We start from the raw sequence: 21,783 nt of genomic DNA on the forward strand, positions 1-21,783 counted from the left end.
TGATACCAGAAATTCCTTATAGTGGTAGAATCCCTTTACTGCATGCAGTAAGTAATAAGATAACTTCTTATGAGACTGGAAAGGTAAACCATGCAGGACATATTACTAGTGTTTATTCTTCTTCCTGTCTAAAGTACACGGGAAAAAAAATGTGGCACCAGTAGACTTTCTTGCAGGAAAAATGAAGCGATTAGCTTTATCTATCCATCTGTCTATATACCAGACTAGCAATACAACATGTGGTGGCGCAGACAAAGCACCACACATTCACACACATACATATCATTCACACTCATAGCCCCATCAGCCCTAATGGAACTACTACACTACTTCCCAGGAGCTTAGGCATAGTGCAGCTGGCCACATACATCCACAGAATACACTGGCTTTGTAGATTCATATATAGTTAATGTGTCAGAAGCAGATTGAAACGTGACTGAGTGGGTTGATAATGGTTGGAATGATTGTGAGTTCAAGCATCACCATTCATTTCAATGTGAGCATGAAAGGAGGGGAAAAAAGGAAAGAAATGGTGGTATTTTAAGAGGAATGGAATCAACATCATATTGTTGTATTTGTTTGTTTTGTTTGTTTATCAGATCTTACTTTTTCCCATCCTTTTTCATGTGTCAACGTACACTATTTTGTAAAACTGGTCATTTCCCAACGTGTGGTGTGGCACCAGAGGATAAGTAGCATGTAGAAATCCTCAAGCAAAACTGCAAACACCTAAGCAAACCAAACACAAAAGACCTTCTAAAGCACACAACCTTACCAGGCACTTCACCCTTATCCCTGGCCTATCTTTGTGGAGTGTGCCATGAGGGCAGGGGAACACTTCATGGGCGTAGCCTTCCACTAAGCAAGCTGAGCCACAAACAGCTGTTGTAAACACAGACCTGTGTTATGACTTGCTCATGGGCATAATTGGACACGACTGCCGAGTTAAAGGAGATGGAGTCCTCTTGATGTCTTTAGTCTTGTCACTGTCTTTCTCCTTGTTGATCTCTGCATCATCCAGTTCACTTATTTCCTGAGCCTTGTCAAAAACAACATGTATCTCAACCTCTTGGTAGGTCCGATTCTCAGGCTGCACTGCCAGCCATGGGCTGGGAGCTGCAAGAGGAAGGCATCATAGTGCAAAGCTTATGGTAGAAATGTGACTGTTAACACTGGAAACATAGTAAGAAATACACCAAAGACAAGATTTTGTTAGTTTCATCTGTTCTTTTTTCACATTACTAATGTAACTTTGACTAAAATTAGAGACACTTGAACATTTTGTATATAAATTAACAGGGTATCTGTAATAATATATCTTTTTGATGAGGTGACAAGTGGTACAAGGTTGAAGGAAACATGGTGCACAGATAAATTATTTTAGCAGGAGTGACTCTTGGTACACTTGAGGTACCATAGGTTGTCATGTGAGAGCAAAACTTGTTTTTATCACAGTCTGATTCCCAACTCTCTCTCTATTTACTTCACCTCTCACCCCTCTTGTACACTTGCTCCAAAAACTATCAGTGCATGGCATGACTGACAATTTTTAATTAACCATATTACCTTATTTGGAGTATGCAACCATGATAAAAAGGATCAATATATGGGTGTTTTCATATAGTGATTTGAAATGTATGGAATGAGATTGTTGAAATGTATCTGTATATATCAGTGTTGGCATCTCAGCACTTTCCTTTCCCAATACTCATCATCATCATTGGTCTCATAATGTTTAGCATAAAATATGCACAGATACTTTTTTTTTTGAGTGAGTGTACATTAATGGCTACATTATATCCATAGTTCTACTTAGTTTCCTGTGTATATTCAGTCCTACTCTCATGATATTCAGTTTCTCTCACTTATCTCATTTCCTGTAAACCCTCTCTCCTTTGTTTGTCATTTCCTAGTCATCACACAGCACTCACTCACAAGTACAACCCTCATCTCCACATCCCTCATCTCAACAACTCTTCTTCCCTACTCACACACTCCTTCATCACAAGTGCAGGCCTCATCTCCTCATACACTGTCTCTCTCTAATCACACACAATTATTTGCCACAAGTGCAGCCCTCACCTGTGGTGGGTGGACAGGGCTCAGTGTAAGATTGATAACCAGCAGCTGAGGAACTGATAGTGGATGCTGTGCTTCTCATGCGCCTCCAGGCCAAAATAACACACAGTGTTATGGTCACCAGGATTGAGGCTGTGACTATTAAGATCACCCTGGCAGAGTCCTTGGCAGCATTCTTGTGAGGGAGGCAGGAGTGGATGAGAAACTGGTCAATGGAGATGTGGCTAATGTCTTGAGACTTAAGTATGCATTCTCCATTCTTAAACCATTGCTCATGTACTCCATTCTTGTTAATTGCCTGTAAGAAGGGAAACTTTTAGTTCTTAATTGTACTCAGGGTTTTTTAACAATGAAAATGCCCTTACAGTTGTGGATTAGCCCTTTCACTGCTACATATTTTTTCCTTTTTAATATCTATAACTTATATGACTGTTTTTGTACTAAGTTCTCATGAATATTTCTGTAACATAAAAGACAAAATTGACCTGTTTTCTCTCTCTCTCTCTTGTATCTCTGTTCAAGCAGTTTTTACAGCTCTAGATAGGTTAACAAAGGACAACCACATCAGTAAAAGGATGCAAGGAACTGAAAAGAAGAGTCATATCTGAGGAGGTTAGAATAATGGATTGCACAGAGTATATTGGGTTAGGTACCTTCAGAGCTTAAGAAGATCAATACTACTTAGCATGTATAAGGTTAAGGCATTAAGTATATGTAAGGAAAGGAGTAAATTGAGAAAATTGATAGGGTAAGTTGAAAGTCATAGTTTTGTTGGTAAGAAATTTTTGGGAAGTGACATTTCAGATAATTACCTGTATTGTGAAGTTTTTGATGTTGAGTGCTTGAGAGAGAGTTGCATTAATGTTACACTCACACTTCTGCTGGAACCTGACGTGCTTGATGACAACAGAATTTGGCGAGAAAGCTGCATTGAGGCAGAGGGACATTGGCTCCAGCTGGTGAATCAGGTTACCATCCATGAAAAGGATGGTTTTCTTCCCTGTAGGGGATATGGTCAATTTTTTTCCAGAGGTGCAGTGAGTCCATTGAAAATATAGCTCAAAGAAACTTGTGCAAAAGTCAGATGAAAATCTCAGTCTGACACATTTGCTCTCTCAACCTGTGAAAAGATCTCTATTATTAATCACTGAGTAGAGAGAAACTCAAAGTAGTGTTTGTGAAAAGTATTGTCTTACAAAGCATATTTTATTAAGATCCATAGAAATGTTTCTCCTAAAAGAGGCACAGGTCATATCACCTTGGGGCACGATGAGGAGGAAGGCCTCAGGTCCAAGGCGCTGGATGTTGTTTTCCACCAGACTGATGCGGTGGTGGACAGTGAAGTCCAGACCATGGCGAGGAAGGGAAGCAAAGGTGTTGCCTTGAAGCAGGACATCACCCTCCACCCTCAGTCGCCAGGGTGACGTCTCTAGCCGGGGAAAGCTGTTGTTGTTGATGTCAACATCTCCTGTAATGTTTCCCTCCAGGAACAGAGGAACATTGCCTGCAGAAAAGAAAAATTACTGTTCATAAAAATGCAAGTGTGTGTGTTTATGGTTAGGACAAAGTCAGCAGGAACAGACTGGAGAAAGAACAGTTGGTAATGTTCCAATTATTCTCTAGTGACAATATGACGTGTGGGACTTTTCGCTATTCAAGTTTTGGAACTTTTCTCAGCCACTTGCATTGCTTGCCATGCAGCATGATGCATGGCACAGCAAGTACAGTCCATTAGAGCAGTGAAAAGCATCAGTGTGCCGTGCTGCCAGCCAGTACCAAACATGACATGAATGCTGCCTACAAAATGTTTGAAAAACTGAGAAGTGGGTATGGTAAAAAAGGAAATCATTGGTGAATGATAGATTGACCTGGATGGGATTAGTAAGATTGAGTGAATGACGATGATGGCAGGGACATATCTCACTGAGCTTTTGTCATCTTATTGATGCTTTACATCATCCCTAGTGGGAACCCTCATCATCCTGCCATACTCTCTGAGAAATGTGGTCATTATGATGATGATGAAAATTGGCAAAAAAACTGAGCATTTGAATTGCATGAAAATTTTGGAAAGAATATCTCATTGAGGGTTTCCAATCTTGCAAGAATCTTTTGTCCTGTCAGAATTATTGCTGTCTCACCTTGGAATCTGTTTCCATTGAGTCTCAGTTGTGTGTCTGTGTGGGAGCTGAGGAAAGCCACTGCTCTTATACCCAGTGACACAAAGGTGTTGTTGATGAAGCTGATAGCATCCTGCACTTGGTTATCAATGGCTCCAGTGTCTATATGGCCAAGAGTAGTGTTGGTGATTGTCAGTCTGCGCAGTGTGCATCTGGCAAACGCTCCTGGTGCTATCCTGCCGATCTCACTGCTGGTCACACGGAACACCAAGTTGTGTGTGACCAAGGCAATACCTGAGGGCTGGCTGGGCTCCTGCATTCTTGCACGGGACACATTGAACATGTCAGTGGGAACTTCACTCAGCTTTGAGTTGGAGATTGTGATGCTGATGCGGCCATTGCTGCCCACCTCAAATGAGCCTGCAGCCAGGCTCAGGTTTTGTATGTCTTGGAAAATGACTGTCAGGGGTCCAGACTTGAAGCTCCCTTGATTAACTGTTAGGTGCTGGCAGTTCTTTATTGTGATCTCTCTTCTGTTATGAAATATGTTGCCTGTAGTCATATTCTGAAATACAGCAGATTAACTTTACTTACTTGAGTCTTGTGTGTGATGAAGTGAGAGGCTCCAGAAAGACTTGGCAGTAACAAAATCTCATACCAGATCCTTACATTATTTTTTATGTTCAGTGTATAAATAGAGTCATAAATGACAAAACAAAACAGCTACTAAAAAGATAAATCATCTTGAATATCTCTGGACAATTTTTTTTTCAATTTGACCGAAGTGCATGAAGTGACAGCACAAAAATGGGAGGAACATACTCCATTGTTGCAATCGCAGGTGACTGAGAGGCGACCACAGGTGCAGAGATCAGGCTCGAGCAGACATGCCTTGCCACCTGACTCAAATAAAATGCCACTGGTAGCTTGAACAAAACCAGTGAGAATAACAAAGATGTAAAATGTTTTCATGTTGAGTAGCAATCCTGTATTTAGAACCTTCACTGTTCACCAAAATGAGTCACTTTTCCTTTGTTGCTCAGTGTCAACACCCTTTCTTTGGACACTTGCAGATTCTCATGACCTGCAAGTAGATCAGAGAGGGAAATGGATCAGTCTGTACATTAGTATTAGTGACCAGTTGCCTCCGCTCCGTACTATGGGTAGGTAAGCAGTGGAAGGTAGGAGAGGTAATCCCACTCCCCTTATCAGGGTTTCCTGTAGCGAGTGAAAGTGTGTGGGCGTGTAAGCCTGTCACTGTGGGGATTTCTAAGACCCAGTTCAGGTTGTGTGTCAGCGCTGTTTCCTGTGGTGAGTCATTGGTGACGAGGAAAGTGTCCTGTGATGTTATTGTCTCAACGTTCATATCATAAGAGATGTGCCATGGGAATGCTCATTGTTCTTGGTTCTTGCATGTTAGTACTTGTTTATTCAGTTTAGGGAGTGGTGAGGGATGGATTTCACAACATAATGCTTATTGTTTACAGTTTTTATTTTATAACTAACTGTAATATATGTACATCACATTTTCATCCTTAGAATAATGAATATTCTCAGTACTATTCTCATTAGAATTTTTCATTAATTGTTTGTTTGCTCAGAGGAAATAATTGAACACTGGTTTATATTTAGCAACAGGATCAGTGACAAGGCTTTCTGTTTGTATTATTGGGAACACTTATCTTTGGCTTCAAGATACAAGGTTATGAGTTGTGACACTTATTTGGACCATTTGTCAAATATATGAACATTCAGATTATATTCACTCCCAGAAGGCAACACAGGTCCTTTGAAAACAAGTACTTGGGCTGTAGCTTCTTGAGAATGCTGTTGTGGCATAATTGAGTCTAATTTATGGATAAGGAATCATATATGTTGTAGCCATGTCTGCTGATTGAATACCTGTTGCTTAAGTGTGGGTTTGTCTGAAGACTTACTTGCTATTATCCATACACTTCAACCTTGAACATTAAATACATATTCATTCTTTTGTTTTAGTATTTCTCCTTCATCACTTATACATTCTCACCAACCAGTCCTTTTATTTTATCAGGACTGGTCACTACACACTTATACACCTTGCTGTCATCTCATCTCACTGAGGCCACTTGAACCTGCAATCTGTGTCCTATTTTACATATCCTCTTCATTCTCTTTAGATGACAAAAGCCATCTTGGAGTGTTTTCACTTTACCAGCTGCACCTCTTCATTGTTCCTTTCCCTTTCCTTAGCAAGATTCAGTAAACTTTCTATTCACACATCCATCACTCTCACTGTCCAATCTGTTTACATAACAAGTGTCTCTCAGATGACTGTAGGTGGTTTTTGGTAACAGACTCACTGTGATCATCATTACATCTTTAGTGGGGTGTCACTAGCAAGGAAAGTTGCATGAGAACACAGTGTGTTGCCAGCACCTTAACATGCAGCCAACACATCTTCACCTGTAGTATCACACTGTTTGATACATAATCCACACAACACTTTTGAAGCATCTCTATGCACTCAGTTGAAGGGGCAGGATGACCGTACCTGTGTCCTGTGTTGGAGGTCCAGGAGTGGCCCCGGCTCAGGGCAGAAGCTGTCCCGGAGGCTGACTTTGATTGGCTCAGTGTGTTCAAAGGCTACATTGAGTTCAGTCTCCTTATAAGTTTTAACCTCTGGCACAGCCACCACCCAGGGCTGGAGGCAAGTGGTGGGTTCCCAGGACTGGTTGGGATTGCCACTTACTGGGGACATGGGGACATGGGTGCTGGAGTGTAGGGTGGAGAAGCTCTGAGAGAAGCAACATTCTCCAAGGTAGTTAGCCTCCTCACGGGCCTTCTGTACCCGCCTGCTGCAAATGACAGTCACTATCACCAAGAGGAGAATGGCCACACCCACACAGGTGCCAGCCACAATCATTGTGATGGGCAATGTGCAGTTCTGACTCTTGTATTTGTATACCTTGGCATAGGATCTTGCACTGGTGTACTCTTGGCAGAGGGATTTCTTTATCACTGCCTCAAATATTTCAAGGCTGTCATGGTCACTGGAACTGTTGATGCCCAGGAGTTTCTTAAAGGTTGTTATCACATTGCAGTTGCAGGGAATATTGAACTTGTTATTGACAATCTTGCGCTCATGCATGGGATACTGCATGCTGGTGAGGAGGGAATGCTCATCAGCCTCCATGATGGTGTTGTTGAGGAAGACAATGTTTGCAGCTTGTGCATCCCTGTGTGGCCTGATTCCCAGCAGTGCCTCGGACCGTAAATGTAACACTTTATTGAACTCAAACTTAACCTGAAAGAAAATGTGGCTTTAGCATTCAATGGAATTGTTAAGTCACATCCATCATTTTGTCATGTGCTTGTGCTGCTGACAGTCTGAGTCACAGTTAGTGATAAATATATAATATGTTTAAAAATTGCACTGCTGACCTGACTGGAGGAGAGGATATCCAGGGACCTGTTTCCAAGGGCCAGGAAGGTGTTGTGAGAGAAGATCACATAGTTCTGGGGCCGGAGGCAGATAGCCTTCTGTACCAAGTCTGGCAGTTGACTCTTCTCAATGATCCAGCCTTCATAGCTGTCAAGGTGCACACTGTTTTCCTCCATCATCTCCACCTGTTGGGGAAACATGAGTGATGTTATTGTTTTGTGGTTATTTACCCCATTTCTAAAATTTCCTTATATCATTTTATTTTTTAGTCTAACTGTCAGCCTGGTAAAGTGATACAGCAGCAATGTGTCTGTCTGTGGTGCATGAGGTCTTGGGTTGACATCCCAGCTTGCAATTAGGATTTTTCTGGGCTGAATGCCCACTCCTAGCCTTGCCCACCCTTAAATGAGTATCAGTCTGCAGAGACTAGGAAGGTTAAAGTTAGCAAAGAAAGGCACTGGCCACCTTTCTTCATGTGCCAAGGGATCTGATGTCATTATCACCCCATCAGCCACACTCCATGAGTCCAGCACACTTTAACCCTTAGCAGAGATAAGAGTGACTCATGTGCTGAGTGGTGGATTCAGTTTAAGTGTACCAGGCTAAATTGATATCATGCTCCTGCCAGGCTATGGAGCCACAGCACCATGGTTTTGATTTAGAACCCTGAAGTGGAAAAGTACTACAACTTGCAATTTAAGTAAATACAATATGGTAAATAAAGTAAACAGAGATTGTACTTTTGATTCTCAACCAGTATTCTAATTAGTCAAAAGGCAGACTACTTTACAATGATGAACTGCTTCTACAAGAGTAAGGAGATATGACTTGTGATCTTTGTAGACATTTAGGTTGTATCTCTATTCTACATCTTGTGTAAGAGTTGCATCAGAGCCAGGGATCCTGTCTCCTCTCCTCTAGAGGGGTGCATGCGTGGGGGACTCACTTCTTAAGGAATGAAAGGCATTTTGTGGGAGTAGCAATGACTGATATCCATTATAGGCTTAGTTGTTTGCAAGTACATGAAATAGAACCTAGAGATGCATGCATGGTGTAGCTGTCGTGTGGATGTTATGTATTCCCATGACCTACTTATCCAGGTGTCTTTTTTAGAATAAGCAAGTTTGTGGGAGCATGTACTGCAAGAGTGTGGCAAGAGTTGTAGTGGCAAGGTGGGTGATGGATGTGCTGTACTGCCTCACACATTGCTCTCGTATGCATCATTCTTTGAGTGGTACCACAAAGTGTTTTGCAAGATAAAGGATGGAGATGGAAGAGCCTGATGGCAGTGCTGTCTCACATCCTTCATTTATTATCATTCACTGAGTACATCATGCATTGGAATTGACAGCAGCAGTAGTATGTGTGTGGCAGTGTAAGGGAAAAGTGTGTGTGTGTGTGTGTGTGTGTGTGTGTGTGTGTTGGCCATTCCATACCTTAGTCCCAGTCATGTTGAAGTGGATTATCCTGGCATTGAAGAGGGCATAGCTGCGCATTGCTGCAATATTGCACCTGAAATGCCAACACTGCTTGTTATTATTGTCATTGCTTATGCATATATCTATTTTACACCTCTTGCCCTCATTCAAGCAAGTGGAACCACCCTTACCACCCTTGATCCTCTCAACCAGTGCACTGAAATACCTTTCCATATTGTAAAGGAAATTAGGAGTGTCATCCTTCTTTCTCCCTTCCCTTACTTCTCTCATCCATACTACACAAGATCTTGTATCCTTCCAGTCCATTGTACCAGTATATATATATATATATATATATATATATATATATATATATATATATATATATATATATATATATATATATATATATATATATATATATGTAAATACTCATGGTCTAATTTTGCACTCAAAACCCCAGCAACCTATCCTGCATTCCAACTAATTGTAAGACAACTCACCCTTCAAACTTAATGGTGAGGAAGCGGGTCTCCTCCAGATTGATGTCTTGCTTGGGGTCATCACTGCGGGTCAGCTGGGTGAGCGTCTGCTGTGGCAGGTTAGGGATGTTGCAGTTGTTGAACAGTATAGCCACCTCCATGTTTTGTCTGGGAGAATAGTGTATGGTGTCATTCGGTGCTCACTTTGTTGATTTATATGTTTTTTTTTTTTTTTTTTTTTTTTTTTTTATGTATATTTTATTTTTGTATTATTTATTTTGTTTCTTTTATTGGTTATATTCTTCCCACCTTTCTTTGTCAGCTTGATCGGAATCCCAAAATTACTTTTACTTATAACTTTTAGGGCATTATGAAGAGACCAGTGGCACACACAGATAAGTAATAATGGTGAAGGAACACACAGTATCAAGCTTAGCCTGCTATCATTTCTCAAGCTATAGTCAAGCACCATTCACAATTCAGTAACCTGCATTTCCTCCCACCTGTGACTTTAATGGAACAGAGACACTGTGGGTACATGATAGACAAGATATAAAGTAACAGACTGAGGCAGCTCTGAACTCACTTGGCCTTTTCATTGAAATGAAGGGAGTGGGTCACAAGCTCCAAGTGTTTGATGCCCTCAAAGGTAATTTTACGCAATTTAAGATCCTCCCGGGAGAAAGTGTTGCTCTTGACATCCACTTTCTCAAAGCCATCCACGTGCAGTGTCACAGCTGAGCGCGGAATGATTTGGTTGTCCAGAAGCAGCTCGTGTATCATTTTCTGGAAAGTTAGCCAATGCAGAACTTAAGAACATAAGGGGAAGTATAAGAAGCTAATAAGGCTGAACATTGTAGTCGCTGTGTAAAGCACACCTGCCCATATCCACCTATCACTCATATCCATAAACTGATCTGGTCTTGTTTTTAAAGCTTTGTATTGATTCAACACTACCCCATCAAAAGTCTATTCCCATCATCCATCACTCTGTTAAAGAATCAATTTCTTCCTGTGTCTTTTTATTTCTCTCTCTCTCTCTCTCTCTCTCTCTCTCTCTCTCTCTCTCTCTCTCTCTCTCTCTCTCTCTCTCTCTCTCTCTCTCTCTCTCTCTCTCTCTCTCTCTCTCTCTCTCTCTCTCTCTCTCTCTTTCTGCTAACTTTACCAACATAAGAACATAAAGGAAGCTGCAAGAAGTAAGTAGACCTACACATGGCAGTCCCTGGATAGCAGACTTCAAACTATATTATCCATATGTTATTTTCCTCACCATCTCAATCATTTGTTGTTATAATCACCATCACCCTCACTTCTATCAGCATCATATGCAACTTTCAAATCATTAGAATCTTGGCATTAGCCAAGTGATATTCAGAGAACATTGTCATATCTTATATTCATTATACTCATTCATCGTTCTGCTGGCCTGTAGAATTATTTTACAAGCTCACAGTTGATCACAGTAATATCTAGGAATGTTGATGTATTTTACATTCATTCCAATCACTCATTTTTTTTCTCTTAAGAATTATTTTATCACAGTAATTTCTATAAGCATTAGCCTTGATTCACGGACTGGCCACTACCAGATACTCACATGGTTGGTGTGCTCATGCTTGCAGTACACATTCTTCTTTTCGGCATCACATAGGCAGTAGGAGCACAGGTCTTTGGGGCGCACTGTGACTCGTCCGTGACCCTCTCGTCCCGCTTCTGACACAAAGCAGTTTTTGTGGCACCATGTTAATCATTTAGAGAGAGTGGCAGAATGGAAAGTTTCACATTTATCATTCTTAAAGTTGTTTTATCAACACTAGGACACTCATGATCTTATTTTACCTCACCTACTTGAGATTTCTGAGGCTGATGTACAAAAGAATGAAGAAAAGTTATTAAAGGATACTGTAATAAACTTGAAGGCACATGTTGGTAAAACTTTAGTGCTGAAAGTGAGTGGCAAATGAATTGTTGGTTACTTGACTTAGTGTTCTCTTTCCTCCTCTTTCTTACTATAAGAATGATAGTTGGGTCTGTTATGATGAAAATTACAGACACTTGGGACTCCTGAAGGGTACTGAGATGAGGACAGCATGTGAGAATGTGTTTTCAGGTTAATTATGCGAAGATAACTCAGAAATTGCCATACAATAGTCAATGTTTGTATTGAAGTGGAGAGTGGAGGAAATCAAATAAAAAAAAAAAGCACATCTCATTGACTTGACAGCTGTTTGAATGACCTCTGAACATGACACTGATGTATTATTGCAAGACATAGATGTATTCATTATGTTCAGTTGTAATTGTGGAAATTAAATGGTTTGCTAAAAGACTCAAATTTTGCAAAAGTGAGTGGTGGTTGTGCTGTGCTGTGTCCTTATTCAGTGGCAGACAGCTTCTCTCAGTGGCTGGCAGAGTTCAGTTACTTAATAAATGAGGTGTGAATATAGTCAACATGTATCCCAAATCAGCAGCAAACATAATCTTCCTCACATTTACATCTGATGAACTACAAGACAGTGCATGCAACTCAGCACAAACATGGCTAAAATAACTAAGTGGTAGATAGAGAAATGAAAGAATTCAAGTATGTTAGGAGCTTTGCATACTCATAGGAAGAGGAAACTGAAGATTGAAGGAGGGAGATCATAAATGGAATGATGCTCTAGAAACTTATGATATGTAAGAGCAGGTTTTGTGTCACAGACAAGCATAAAGACAACAAACCTCCAGTGTTTTCCATAGCTGGAAAGCCTCGTGGAGTAATGAGATTCCCAGCCATGTCCAGAGGTGTGTCATCAGGAGCTGGCATGAATGAGATGGAAGGCACTGTGTAGGACTCATAATCATGGTTAGGATGTGGGTCCTCTGTGGGACCTTCTTGGCTTCCTTCATCTGTTATGTAGTCATCAACAGTAGAGTAGTGTTCATCTGCAATGTGCATGGGTGCCTTGGTTGTGGTGATGGGTGGTGGCACAGAGGGAGAAATTCTGTGTTCCCTTGAATGGTTTGTAGAGGTTTTATGGTGCACTTTGTTGGTGTTATCCATGGTCACAGTAGGTTGGGATGTGTTCTCTGCATTATGACGAGTGCTGTCAGTTATACCAGGAACTGGATGAGGAATTGCTTTTGGTGATGTTCTTTTCCACACTGGTGTATTATTTGGGAGTGAAGGCATTTGTGTGGTAACACTGTGTTGTGGCAAAGACGTCTGTATCATAACATTATGTCGAGATGAAGGCCTCCAGATGTGAGGGCGTGGGCTGGGATCAGCAGGCTGAGGGGGGAACTGATGGCACAAACACTGGCCAGCCCACAGGCACATCCACACTAACAGTATAGTGTTCCTCATGGCAGCAGTCAGATGTTGCCTTCCCCAGGTATACTGATCTTTTCTGAGACTATAACTGTTCTCACTGCAGCAGAGCCTTTTCCAACGTTCTTATCCACTGAGTATTGATACCATACTATCCACCATGTGACAGATTCCCATGTGAGACAGGAAATCTGCTGCAGGGATAAAGGACACTTAAGGATTGACAGGAAATGACCTCACACTTTCATTAAGAAAGAGTCTTTGTGTTCATTCTACTTATGTTGGAGTTGCCATGTACTTTCATTAATGCTTGATTGTTGCATGGCATACACAGCTGCAGGGAATGCTACTTTCTGTTTCCCCAGAAATTATCAATGTCCCAGTGAATAAAAAGCATGGATAAGCCTTCAAATAATGAGGTCACTGGTATACATAGACCTGAATTACTCAACTTAGGTGTGTCTCGTTTCATGGAAAGAGAAGAGTGGGCTGTGTGATACAGAAGCTGTAGGGATCTCTTTGTAGGAAAGATTTAGTTCAATAGTACAGAGAAGCTCTTAAGTCTGATGGAAAGAAAGTCTCTTAGAAACTTTTGGAAATGTTGAAATATTGGCATTGAAAGATAACAAAGATGTGGGATTCCCCAGACAAAGCACAGCTAGATACGTTGTGTCCCGCTAGCCGCCTACCTCATCCCTCCCTTCCCTTCCTCTTACTAGACAATGCTCGGTCTTCCACACTCAAGGACATCCTTCCTCTCATTGTCTGAAAAAATTAGACTCCCACTAAGAGACAATCAGTGCATTTGTGTTTACTTTATTCTCATTTTCATTCATTTTGTGCCCAAAAATTTGATTCTAAGAGGTGATAAGAGCAATATTGTTTAATTTCTTCATATTTACATTAATTTTATGGTTTTTGTATACTTACTAATAGGCAATTAGTGCTCTTTTATTTATTTTCTTTTTATTTTCATTAATTTTATGCTCATTCTATTCTTACTAAAAGATAATCAGTGCATTGTTAATTACTTTCTTCTCTTTTCATTAATTTTATTCCTTAGAAACTTAGATTCCCACTAAGAGACAAATAGTACACTGTTGTTTACTTCCTTCTCTTTTTCATTGATTTTATGCTCCATCAGGAAACTGTTAGGATCAGGTCTTTTGATTGGACATTCTGGTAGGGACTGTGTAACACTTTCACTGCTCTTGTCATCTTTCCTGAAGATTCAGAGTTGGAATAGAGGTTAATTTTACCCTTTCTTGGTCACATAACTACTTAAGACACTGAAAATAACTGTCTGATAAGTTTTATTCCTTTTGGTAAGGACTGCTAACACTTTCACTGTAGTGGTCATCTTTTCTTAACATTCAGAAGTGGGAATAGGAGGTTAATTCTGTTTTTTTCTAGGTTATATAACTACTTAAGACACTGTAATACTAAGATAACTCAGAAAAGTTCTATGTATTCTAAGAGGGAGTATCACTTCCACTGTGGTGGTCATCTTAACATTCAGAAAAAAACAGGCAATGGGAGGATAATTTTTGTCTTTTCTAAGTCACATAGCTACTTGAGACACTGTAAAGCAAAAATATACCTATCTATATACTAGGCCAGCAGTACTACACAGGGTAGCCTAGACAAAGCAACACACACACACACACACACACACACACACACACACACACACACACAGATGTATGGAACAGTTTGGATAAGGAGATAGTAAATGCAAAAAGCATACATGGATTCAAGGCTAAGTTGGATATTAAAAGATATAGAGACAGAACAACACAAGCATAGTTCTTTTCCCATAAACCACAACTAGGTAAATGTAACTAGGTAAATACACATCACTCACATATCACTCACACATCACTCACACACTCTTATCACTCACTCTTTGTCCTGTCAACCCCAGGTGAAAAGGGATAGTCTCATGGACAAACCTACTACATCCCAGGAGCTTAGGCACAACTGTGTAAGACTAAAAATAACTGATTAAAAAGTACGTGTTCACTAAAAAAAAACAAAAAACAGGAAATATGAGATTGATTTGTTGTTTATAAATCACATTTCTATTAAGACAAAGTAGAAAATGACTGCCTGATATGTTGTGTGTGATTATAGGAAAGTTGTGTTGGAGTAAAAAGGATGAGCTGTTTACTGTTCAGTGTAAGCTTGTCATGTTGCTGGAAGATTCGGTGTTATTGATTGTACATCCTGGAAGAGAGTAGCAGAATTTAGTCATTGCTCTACTATCACTTTCCTTCCTGTCAGTAGATAAATAGAGCAAGGAATGAAGGAGAGATAATGAAGTTTTCTTAGTTCTTTCTTTGTGTCTGCCTGTGTGTCTATCTGTCTGTCTGTTAGTGTGTGTGTGTGTGTGTGTGTGTGTCAGTCTATCTATCTATTCATTTGCTTCTATCTGTTTGTCTATCTATGTCTTTGTCTCTGTATATATCTGGTTATCTGCCTGTCTGTCTTTTCTTTACTCCCCCATCTCTCTCTCTCTCTCTCTCTCTCTCTCTCTCTCTCTCTCTCTCTCTCTCTCTCTCTCTCTCTCTCTCTCTCTCTCTCTCTCTCTCTCTCTCTCTCTCTCTCTCTCTCTCTCTCTCTCTCTTGGAACAGCACAAGAATCTAGATATGGTTATGGTGTAGGTAATGAATATAGAAAGGGATTAGGGAATAATGGAGCATAGTGCGCAGTATATAGACTGATGATGATAGTGATGATGATAAAGAACATGAGAAGATAAGGAGAATGTAAAAGACAAATTAAAATAGTTTCTGACATTTACACAAGGCAGCTCCCAAGATGATGATGATGATGATGATGATGAACATACAATCTCCCTTTTTGAAAAATTCAGGTCACAGGAAATACAGAAATAAGCAGGAAGTTCCAGCTTACCAGTGAAAGGAATGAAAGATTGTGAGTACTGGTTAACTCTTGCATTAGGGAGGTGGACAGAATAGAGATGAGAGCAAGTAGAAAGCCTTGTGCAATTTAAATCCAGCACACCACAACCAGCAGAATACAATAAGAGTTTTCTGATATGATGACAATGAGGATGACAGGGCAGCATGTGCATAGCTTAAATCCACTTACCACAAGTAGCTGAATACAACATGGGTTTTCTGATATGACACTGATGGACACAGGGCAAGGTGTGTCAGATGTCAAACTTAAACCCCACACACCCCAACTAGCAGAATACACTTTGACTTTTGCTGTTATGATGCTGATGGAGATAGAGCCAGGGCAACATGTATCTTGCTTAAACTCCTCACACCACAACTGCAATACAAGAAGAGTTTTCTAATATAAGGATGACATAGACAGGGCAACATGTGTCTTGCTGAAACCTCTCACACCACAACTTGCTAAATACAATAAGAATTTTCTGATATGAGGATGACAGAGACAGTTCACCATGTGTCTAGCTCAAACCCACACCAGATAAACACAATACAGCTTCTCCTGCAGCTGTCACTCCAATGAGCGACTGTTCTTGCGTGACTTTGTGTCCTGCGCGGGTGGCACCAGCGGCGGCCGGCTGGCTCGGTGGCTGCAGCCAGACTCCTATGTAGACGTGCGGGCCTGTGAGGTGCTGTACAGCCGAGACGACATGCGCGCTGGTTGGCCTGCCATCGTCACCATCATCACCAGGGACCAGTACAATGAGATGGTCTACGTCCCCTCACTCAAGGTATGTTGTCACCCTCACTGAAGCTGTAACCTTTTCATTCAATATGCTGCAATTCACTAAAAGCACTGTATAAAATCTTTACATTCCCACACTCAAGGTAAGATGTTGCTGTCACTGAAGCCATAACTTTTCATTCAACGTGTAACAATTTCCAAAAAAGAATGTATTAAATCTTTATGTCTCTTCACTCAAGGTACATTGTCACCTTCAGTGGAGCCTTTATCTTTTCATTCAGTAAGCTGCAACTCATGAAAAGCAGTGTATAAAACATTTATATTTCCTCACTCAAGTTAACCCATCACCTTTACTGGAGCCATAACATCTTTATTCGACCTTCCAGCAATTCATGGAAAGCACAGTATCAAATCTTTTTGAAAAAAAATACAATAAAGGGAGAAGAAATCAAAAGAATCAATATGTAACTAGTATGATGATGCCAGTAATATGATAACAGGAGTACTTTATCTTCTCCATCAGGGACCAGAGAGACAAAAGAGTGGTGTGAATGAGTGTGGATATGAAAGTTGTGCACCTTGTCTTGATTACCTGCTTTTTTTGGAAAGACAGCCCTGCTATATGTATGTATGTAAAAATGTAAAATGTTATCAGGTGGCCATGGAACAAATGAAACGTTCCAATGTAGTTTGTCAGAAAACGTGTGTTAAATAACTGTGAAGGGACTGGCAGCTCCTGTATTTAAAAAGAAAGTGTGTATAATCTCTCCCTTTATTATCTGTAATTTTGTCTTCTCAGTAGCAGTGCAGACAGTGAATCCCTTGATAATTCCATGGAAGAAATGAGAGATGTTGACATGACACTAAAAGTTGCAGACACTCCTTCATGATTATGGATATTCCCCTTGAAAATTCCCTTTTGGGTCTGGCATTTTCTGTGGGCCTTTTCTCTCTCTCTCTCTCTCTCTCTCTCTCTCTCTCTCTCTCTCTCTCTCTCTCTCTCTCTCTCTCTCTCTCTCTCTCTCTCTCTCTCTCTCTCTCTCTCTCTCTCTCTCTCTCTGTAGCATATTTTGTCTTTTTTACTTTTTCTTACTTATATACTCGTATATTGTATTACACTTCCTCTATTTTGTAATTATTTTGTGTCATTCATCATTAATTTTGCCTAACTAAAAACTTGCTCTTCAAAATGGCTAACTAGTGTCTATTAATACTAGTGATAAATAAGTGTTTCAAATGTTGCCCTTGGACAAAATCTCTCTTACATAATAAAAAGAACTACTAGTGGTGTTATTGTAATGCATTTCAGGTTGAAGTGGTGGCTGTGCCAGTGACCACAGGGGAGGAGGGCAACCAGGGCAAACCAAGGAGAGTCAGTCAGCACGTGCCTGACAACATGACCTTTGGGGGTCACCCGCAGCCCTCCCTGGACGTCCCCTACCAGGTCTCCATCAAGGACAAGATGTGCTACTGTGCCATCACCATGATCAAGGTCAGGGCACAGTTTTGTTGTCACTGCTGCCCATGTCACAGTTTGTTTGACTATGTCTCATGTACTTCCTAAAGATATTCTACCAAGTCATTGTTTGCCTCATATGTTGAGACTTTTTTGTGATATGGTGATGGTAAATTTAACTCCAAATACTTCCCTTCTGTAACTAGTTTTAAAAAAGAATGATCATTAGTTATAATACAGACAGACAGACAGATAGAGACTAGTAGAGAGACAGACACATACAGATGGACAGACAGAAAGACAGACAGACTGATAGACATGTAGACATGTAGACAAATACAAACACACACACAAACACACACACACACACACACACACACACACACACACACACACACACACACACACACACACACACACACACACACACACACACACACACACACACATATGACAGACAGACAGACAGACATACAGATATTTTCCATAGTTTAACCTTCCAGTACAGTCCTCTTGGTGAATTTTCAATCATATATGGTCCCCTTGCACTGAGGGACCAATATTGGTAATGATAGCAGAGATTAACTCATCTCTCTTATTCTCTGCCTTCACACTGACACACACACACACACACACACACACACACACACACACACACACACACACACACACACACACACACACACACACACACACACACACACACACACACTCACTCACGCACACACTCATCAACAGGCATACGAGAACTACTCCTTTGAAGAGCTGCGCTACATGTCTCCTGCAATGCGGAGACCCACAGAGAACATGCTTGTGCGCAGCAACAACGATGGCACCTACTCCTGCAACTGGACCCCTGGTGCCACAGGCTGGTACTCCCTGCACGTCACTATCGACGGCTACCAGCTAGAGGAGGTGAGACATGACAGGCTAGCTGGATCTCAGTTGATCATGGAGAAGTTTACTCACACAGAGAGAGAAAAGTTTATGTCCTTAAGCATTTCAGTGCAATATGCAACAATTCACAGCATCTGAAGTAATGTATGAAATCTGTATAAGCATCTACAAGAAAGAAGAGTATAAAAAGAATGGATTTTGCAATTTCTAGCTAGTACAAGAATTGGAAGTGGCTGTACATAGAACAAGAAAAGATGTCTGAGCTCCTAATAGATAAAGAAAAATGTGACAAATAGCAGTGAAAGAGTTAATATTCTTCATAATGTTCAAATATTTGTTTCACTTCTACTTGAGTGAGTATAATTTTCAGTAACTGATTTTCCTTGTCTTGATGTAAATAGGGAAATAAGTAGAGGACTTGTGTTACTGTTTTCTATTTGTAGAACATTCCAAGTGATTGAGGCATCACCAATATAAATAGATAGAGTGGTACATGTACAGAAAATAAGCAGACACCAAGAGAAATAACATTACATGTTATTTCATGGACTTTGTAGTATTCTCATGTGATGATATCCATTCCTCAACTGAGAAACTGAGAGCTTTGCTTGTCTTTTTTATATAAGAGGAGCTCTGCATAAGGGCACCAAAAAAGGCTGAAAAAAAGACCCACTGAAGGAAGGTGCCAGACCCCAGACAGCACAGTGAAAAGATTATCCAAAGTTATGAGATGAGAAGTGTCTTGAAACCTCTCTAGCTTGAAAGAAAGGAATGGGATTTGATAACTGGCCTTGTTTATTTGATTATAATAATAATATATAGTTTATTATTGAGAAAGTTGTTACACTGAAAATGTACATAAGAATGGGGAATTTGAAATTAAGAATAAGGTTAGTTTAGAGGTTTGCTAACTGTTAATATTAATGTGTGTGTGTTTTCTGCTTCAGACATACAAGATGGAGGTGAAGGAACCACCCCAGGGAGTGACGCCACCTGTCCAGAGCACCGTGCGCCGCTCCTCCCAGCAGCCATCTCGCCTGCGCAAGTTTGTCCTGCAGAACAGTGCTGGCCTGCGCATCCGCACCCACCCATCCCTACAGAGCGAACAGATCGGTACTGTGCATGTCAATGGCACCATCGCTTTTGTGGATGAGGTGAGCAACACAGGCTGTAACAGGTTGTGTGAGGCACTTCTGCTGCTTCTTCTGCTTCCTCTTCTGCTTCTTCTTCTGCTTCTTCTTCTGCTTCTTCTTCTTTAGGCTCAGTACCAGCAAGCATGTATGGGGCCTTTCAAAGTTAAGATGATAAGAAAAATTATGATATCTAGGATTTGTATCTACTGCTCTTCATTCTTTAACTCCTTCCTGTCTTTCACCTCTTGTCCCTCAACTCCTTCACATTCGTCACCTCTTGTCCCATAACTCCTTCACTTGCTCCACCTCTTGTCCCCTAATGCCTAAAGTGCTGCTCTCGCCCTGCTCAGGTGCACAACAGTGATGGGGTGTGGTTGCGTCTCAGCCCAGAGAGCATGCGGCAGTACTGCATCGCAGCACACTCAGAGGCATGGTGTCTGCAGTACAACCAGCACCTGGGCAAGACTCTCTTGGTGCCCCTTGACCACCCCAAGACTATCCTCGACCAGGTAGTGGTGATGAAGCTGTGTGTGTGTGTGTGTGTGTGTGTGTGTGTGTTTGTGCACTTCTTTGCTTGCATTTGTTGACCTGGCATCTCACTTTTGTAGTACACTAAGTAATTTCCTAAGTGTATAGGATGGTATCTGAAAAAAAAATGTCCATCTATCTGTATACATACCAAGCCAGCAATCTGACACATGGTAGCTTAGACAAGGTACTACACACACACACACACACACACACACACACACACACACACACACACACACACACACACACACACACACACACACACACACACAAACCATTCACACTCTTAGGACCATCAGTCCCCATTGGAAAGGGACAGTCTCATGACCCACTGTAACACACCGCAGTAGTTCAGGCACAGTGTGTAGGTTGGTATCTGAAATAAATAATAATAAAATAAAAAAGATTAGAATACAAGAATCCAGTATAGAGCTAAAAAGAATTTCATGCATAATGCTAAATGATCTCTAACTGTTTTTACATGTTATCTTTTTAGCTTGTTTCTACTTTTATGTAGTGTCCTGGACTCCTTATAAAAATTTTATTCTTAAATGTAAAACTCAAAGCATGAGATTAAAGTGATAAGAACAGTCTCTTTCTTATGGCTTGTCCTAAACTCTGCCCGGGGATTTTAATTTACTTCATTGGGACACAGTTTTGTATTATTTGTGTACCTCAGTGTTAAGTCCTTGCAACTTTCCAAAGGGATTAATTCTCCACTCCACATTATCCTTACATGCTGTAGTTCTCATAGATAAATACAAATTTAGTAAGAATGTATTCCCTTCTAATAGTTTGTCTTTTCTTGTCTCTTCAAATTCCATTAATTTATAAGTGAACACTATAACCACTGAACAAATAGAGAAATTCAATTTTTTCATAGCATCTTCATTGTTGATTCATCATTTGAAAGAACAGTTCATATTAAGTTTGTTTTCCCATTTCTGTAATGGCCTATCTATATAAAAACAACATGGCAATAATGACAAAATATTCTTCTCTTATTCCCAGGTAATCACAGACACCATCACTCGGCGCCGCAGTGGCAACACACGTCGGGAGACGGCCATGCCTGGGGCAGAGGGGGCGGAGGGGGCCAGTGGTGGGGCAGGCATGTACACAGTGGTGAAGTGTGGGGCCTCAGGGCACAACATCCGCAGCCAACCCAGCCTCAAGGCACCACCTGTGGGAATGCTGGTGCTGGGGAACATCATCACTGCAGACTCTGATATTAAGAACATTGATGGTGAGTGGTGACAG

At 40.8% G+C, this 21,783-nt stretch overlaps 2 protein-coding genes across 22 annotated transcripts in view; one reads left to right on the forward strand and one right to left on the reverse strand.

Moving 5' to 3' along the window:
• The window catches only part of LOC135104093 (E3 ubiquitin-protein ligase MYCBP2-like), an 80,949-nt gene that overhangs the window by 33,530 nt on the left and 25,636 nt on the right, over positions 1-21,783 (forward strand). For 19 of the 21 annotated variants that reach the window (XR_010270300.1, XM_064011048.1, XM_064011035.1 and 16 more), the window contains 6 exons: positions 16,330-16,552; positions 17,816-17,998; positions 18,701-18,877; positions 19,807-20,013; positions 20,343-20,504; positions 21,535-21,769. Coding sequence is in view for 20 of the 21 variants with exons in the window: in XM_064011048.1 (XP_063867118.1) it covers positions 16,330-16,552; positions 17,816-17,998; positions 18,701-18,877; positions 19,807-20,013; positions 20,343-20,504; positions 21,535-21,769 (1,187 nt within the window). In the remaining variant the exon portion in view is untranslated. The remainder of the gene's footprint in view (positions 1-16,329; positions 16,553-17,815; positions 17,999-18,700; positions 18,878-19,806; positions 20,014-20,342; positions 20,505-21,534; positions 21,770-21,783) is intronic. The other 2 variants (XM_064011036.1, XM_064011052.1) reach the window with 2 other exon arrangements.
• On the reverse strand, positions 98-13,057 carry LOC135104095 (uncharacterized). The gene is made up of 11 exons (XM_064011056.1): positions 12,248-13,057; positions 11,121-11,236; positions 10,110-10,309; positions 9,545-9,691; positions 9,060-9,135; positions 7,623-7,808; positions 4,221-4,764; positions 3,338-3,583; positions 2,892-3,079; positions 2,083-2,377; positions 98-1,116 (listed from the first exon to the last, which is right to left on the reverse strand). Exons 1-11 carry the CDS (start codon positions 12,870-12,872, stop codon positions 905-907), a joined length of 2,835 nt encoding a protein of 944 aa, XP_063867126.1. The 5' UTR covers positions 12,873-13,057; the 3' UTR covers positions 98-904.

The sequence above is a fragment of the Scylla paramamosain genome, chromosome 10, assembly GCF_035594125.1.
Source record: "Scylla paramamosain isolate STU-SP2022 chromosome 10, ASM3559412v1, whole genome shotgun sequence".
Classification (NCBI taxonomy): Eukaryota; Metazoa; Arthropoda; class Malacostraca; order Decapoda; family Portunidae; genus Scylla; species Scylla paramamosain.

Bases quoted from the DNA above. Each gene is read 5' to 3' on its own strand.
- LOC135104095 (XM_064011056.1), bottom strand. From the start codon at position 12,872: ATGAGGAACACTATACTGTTAGTGTGGATGTGCCTGTGGGCTGGCCAG. The intron at 11,237-12,247 runs GTTTGTTGTCTT...GCTTTGTGTCAG, and splicing joins AGCTATGGAAAACACTGGAG to AAGCGGGACGAGAGGGTCAC. The intron at 2,378-2,891 runs GTAATTATCTGA...CCCTTCTTACAG, and splicing joins TCAAAAACTTCACAATACAG to GCAATTAACAAGAATGGAGT.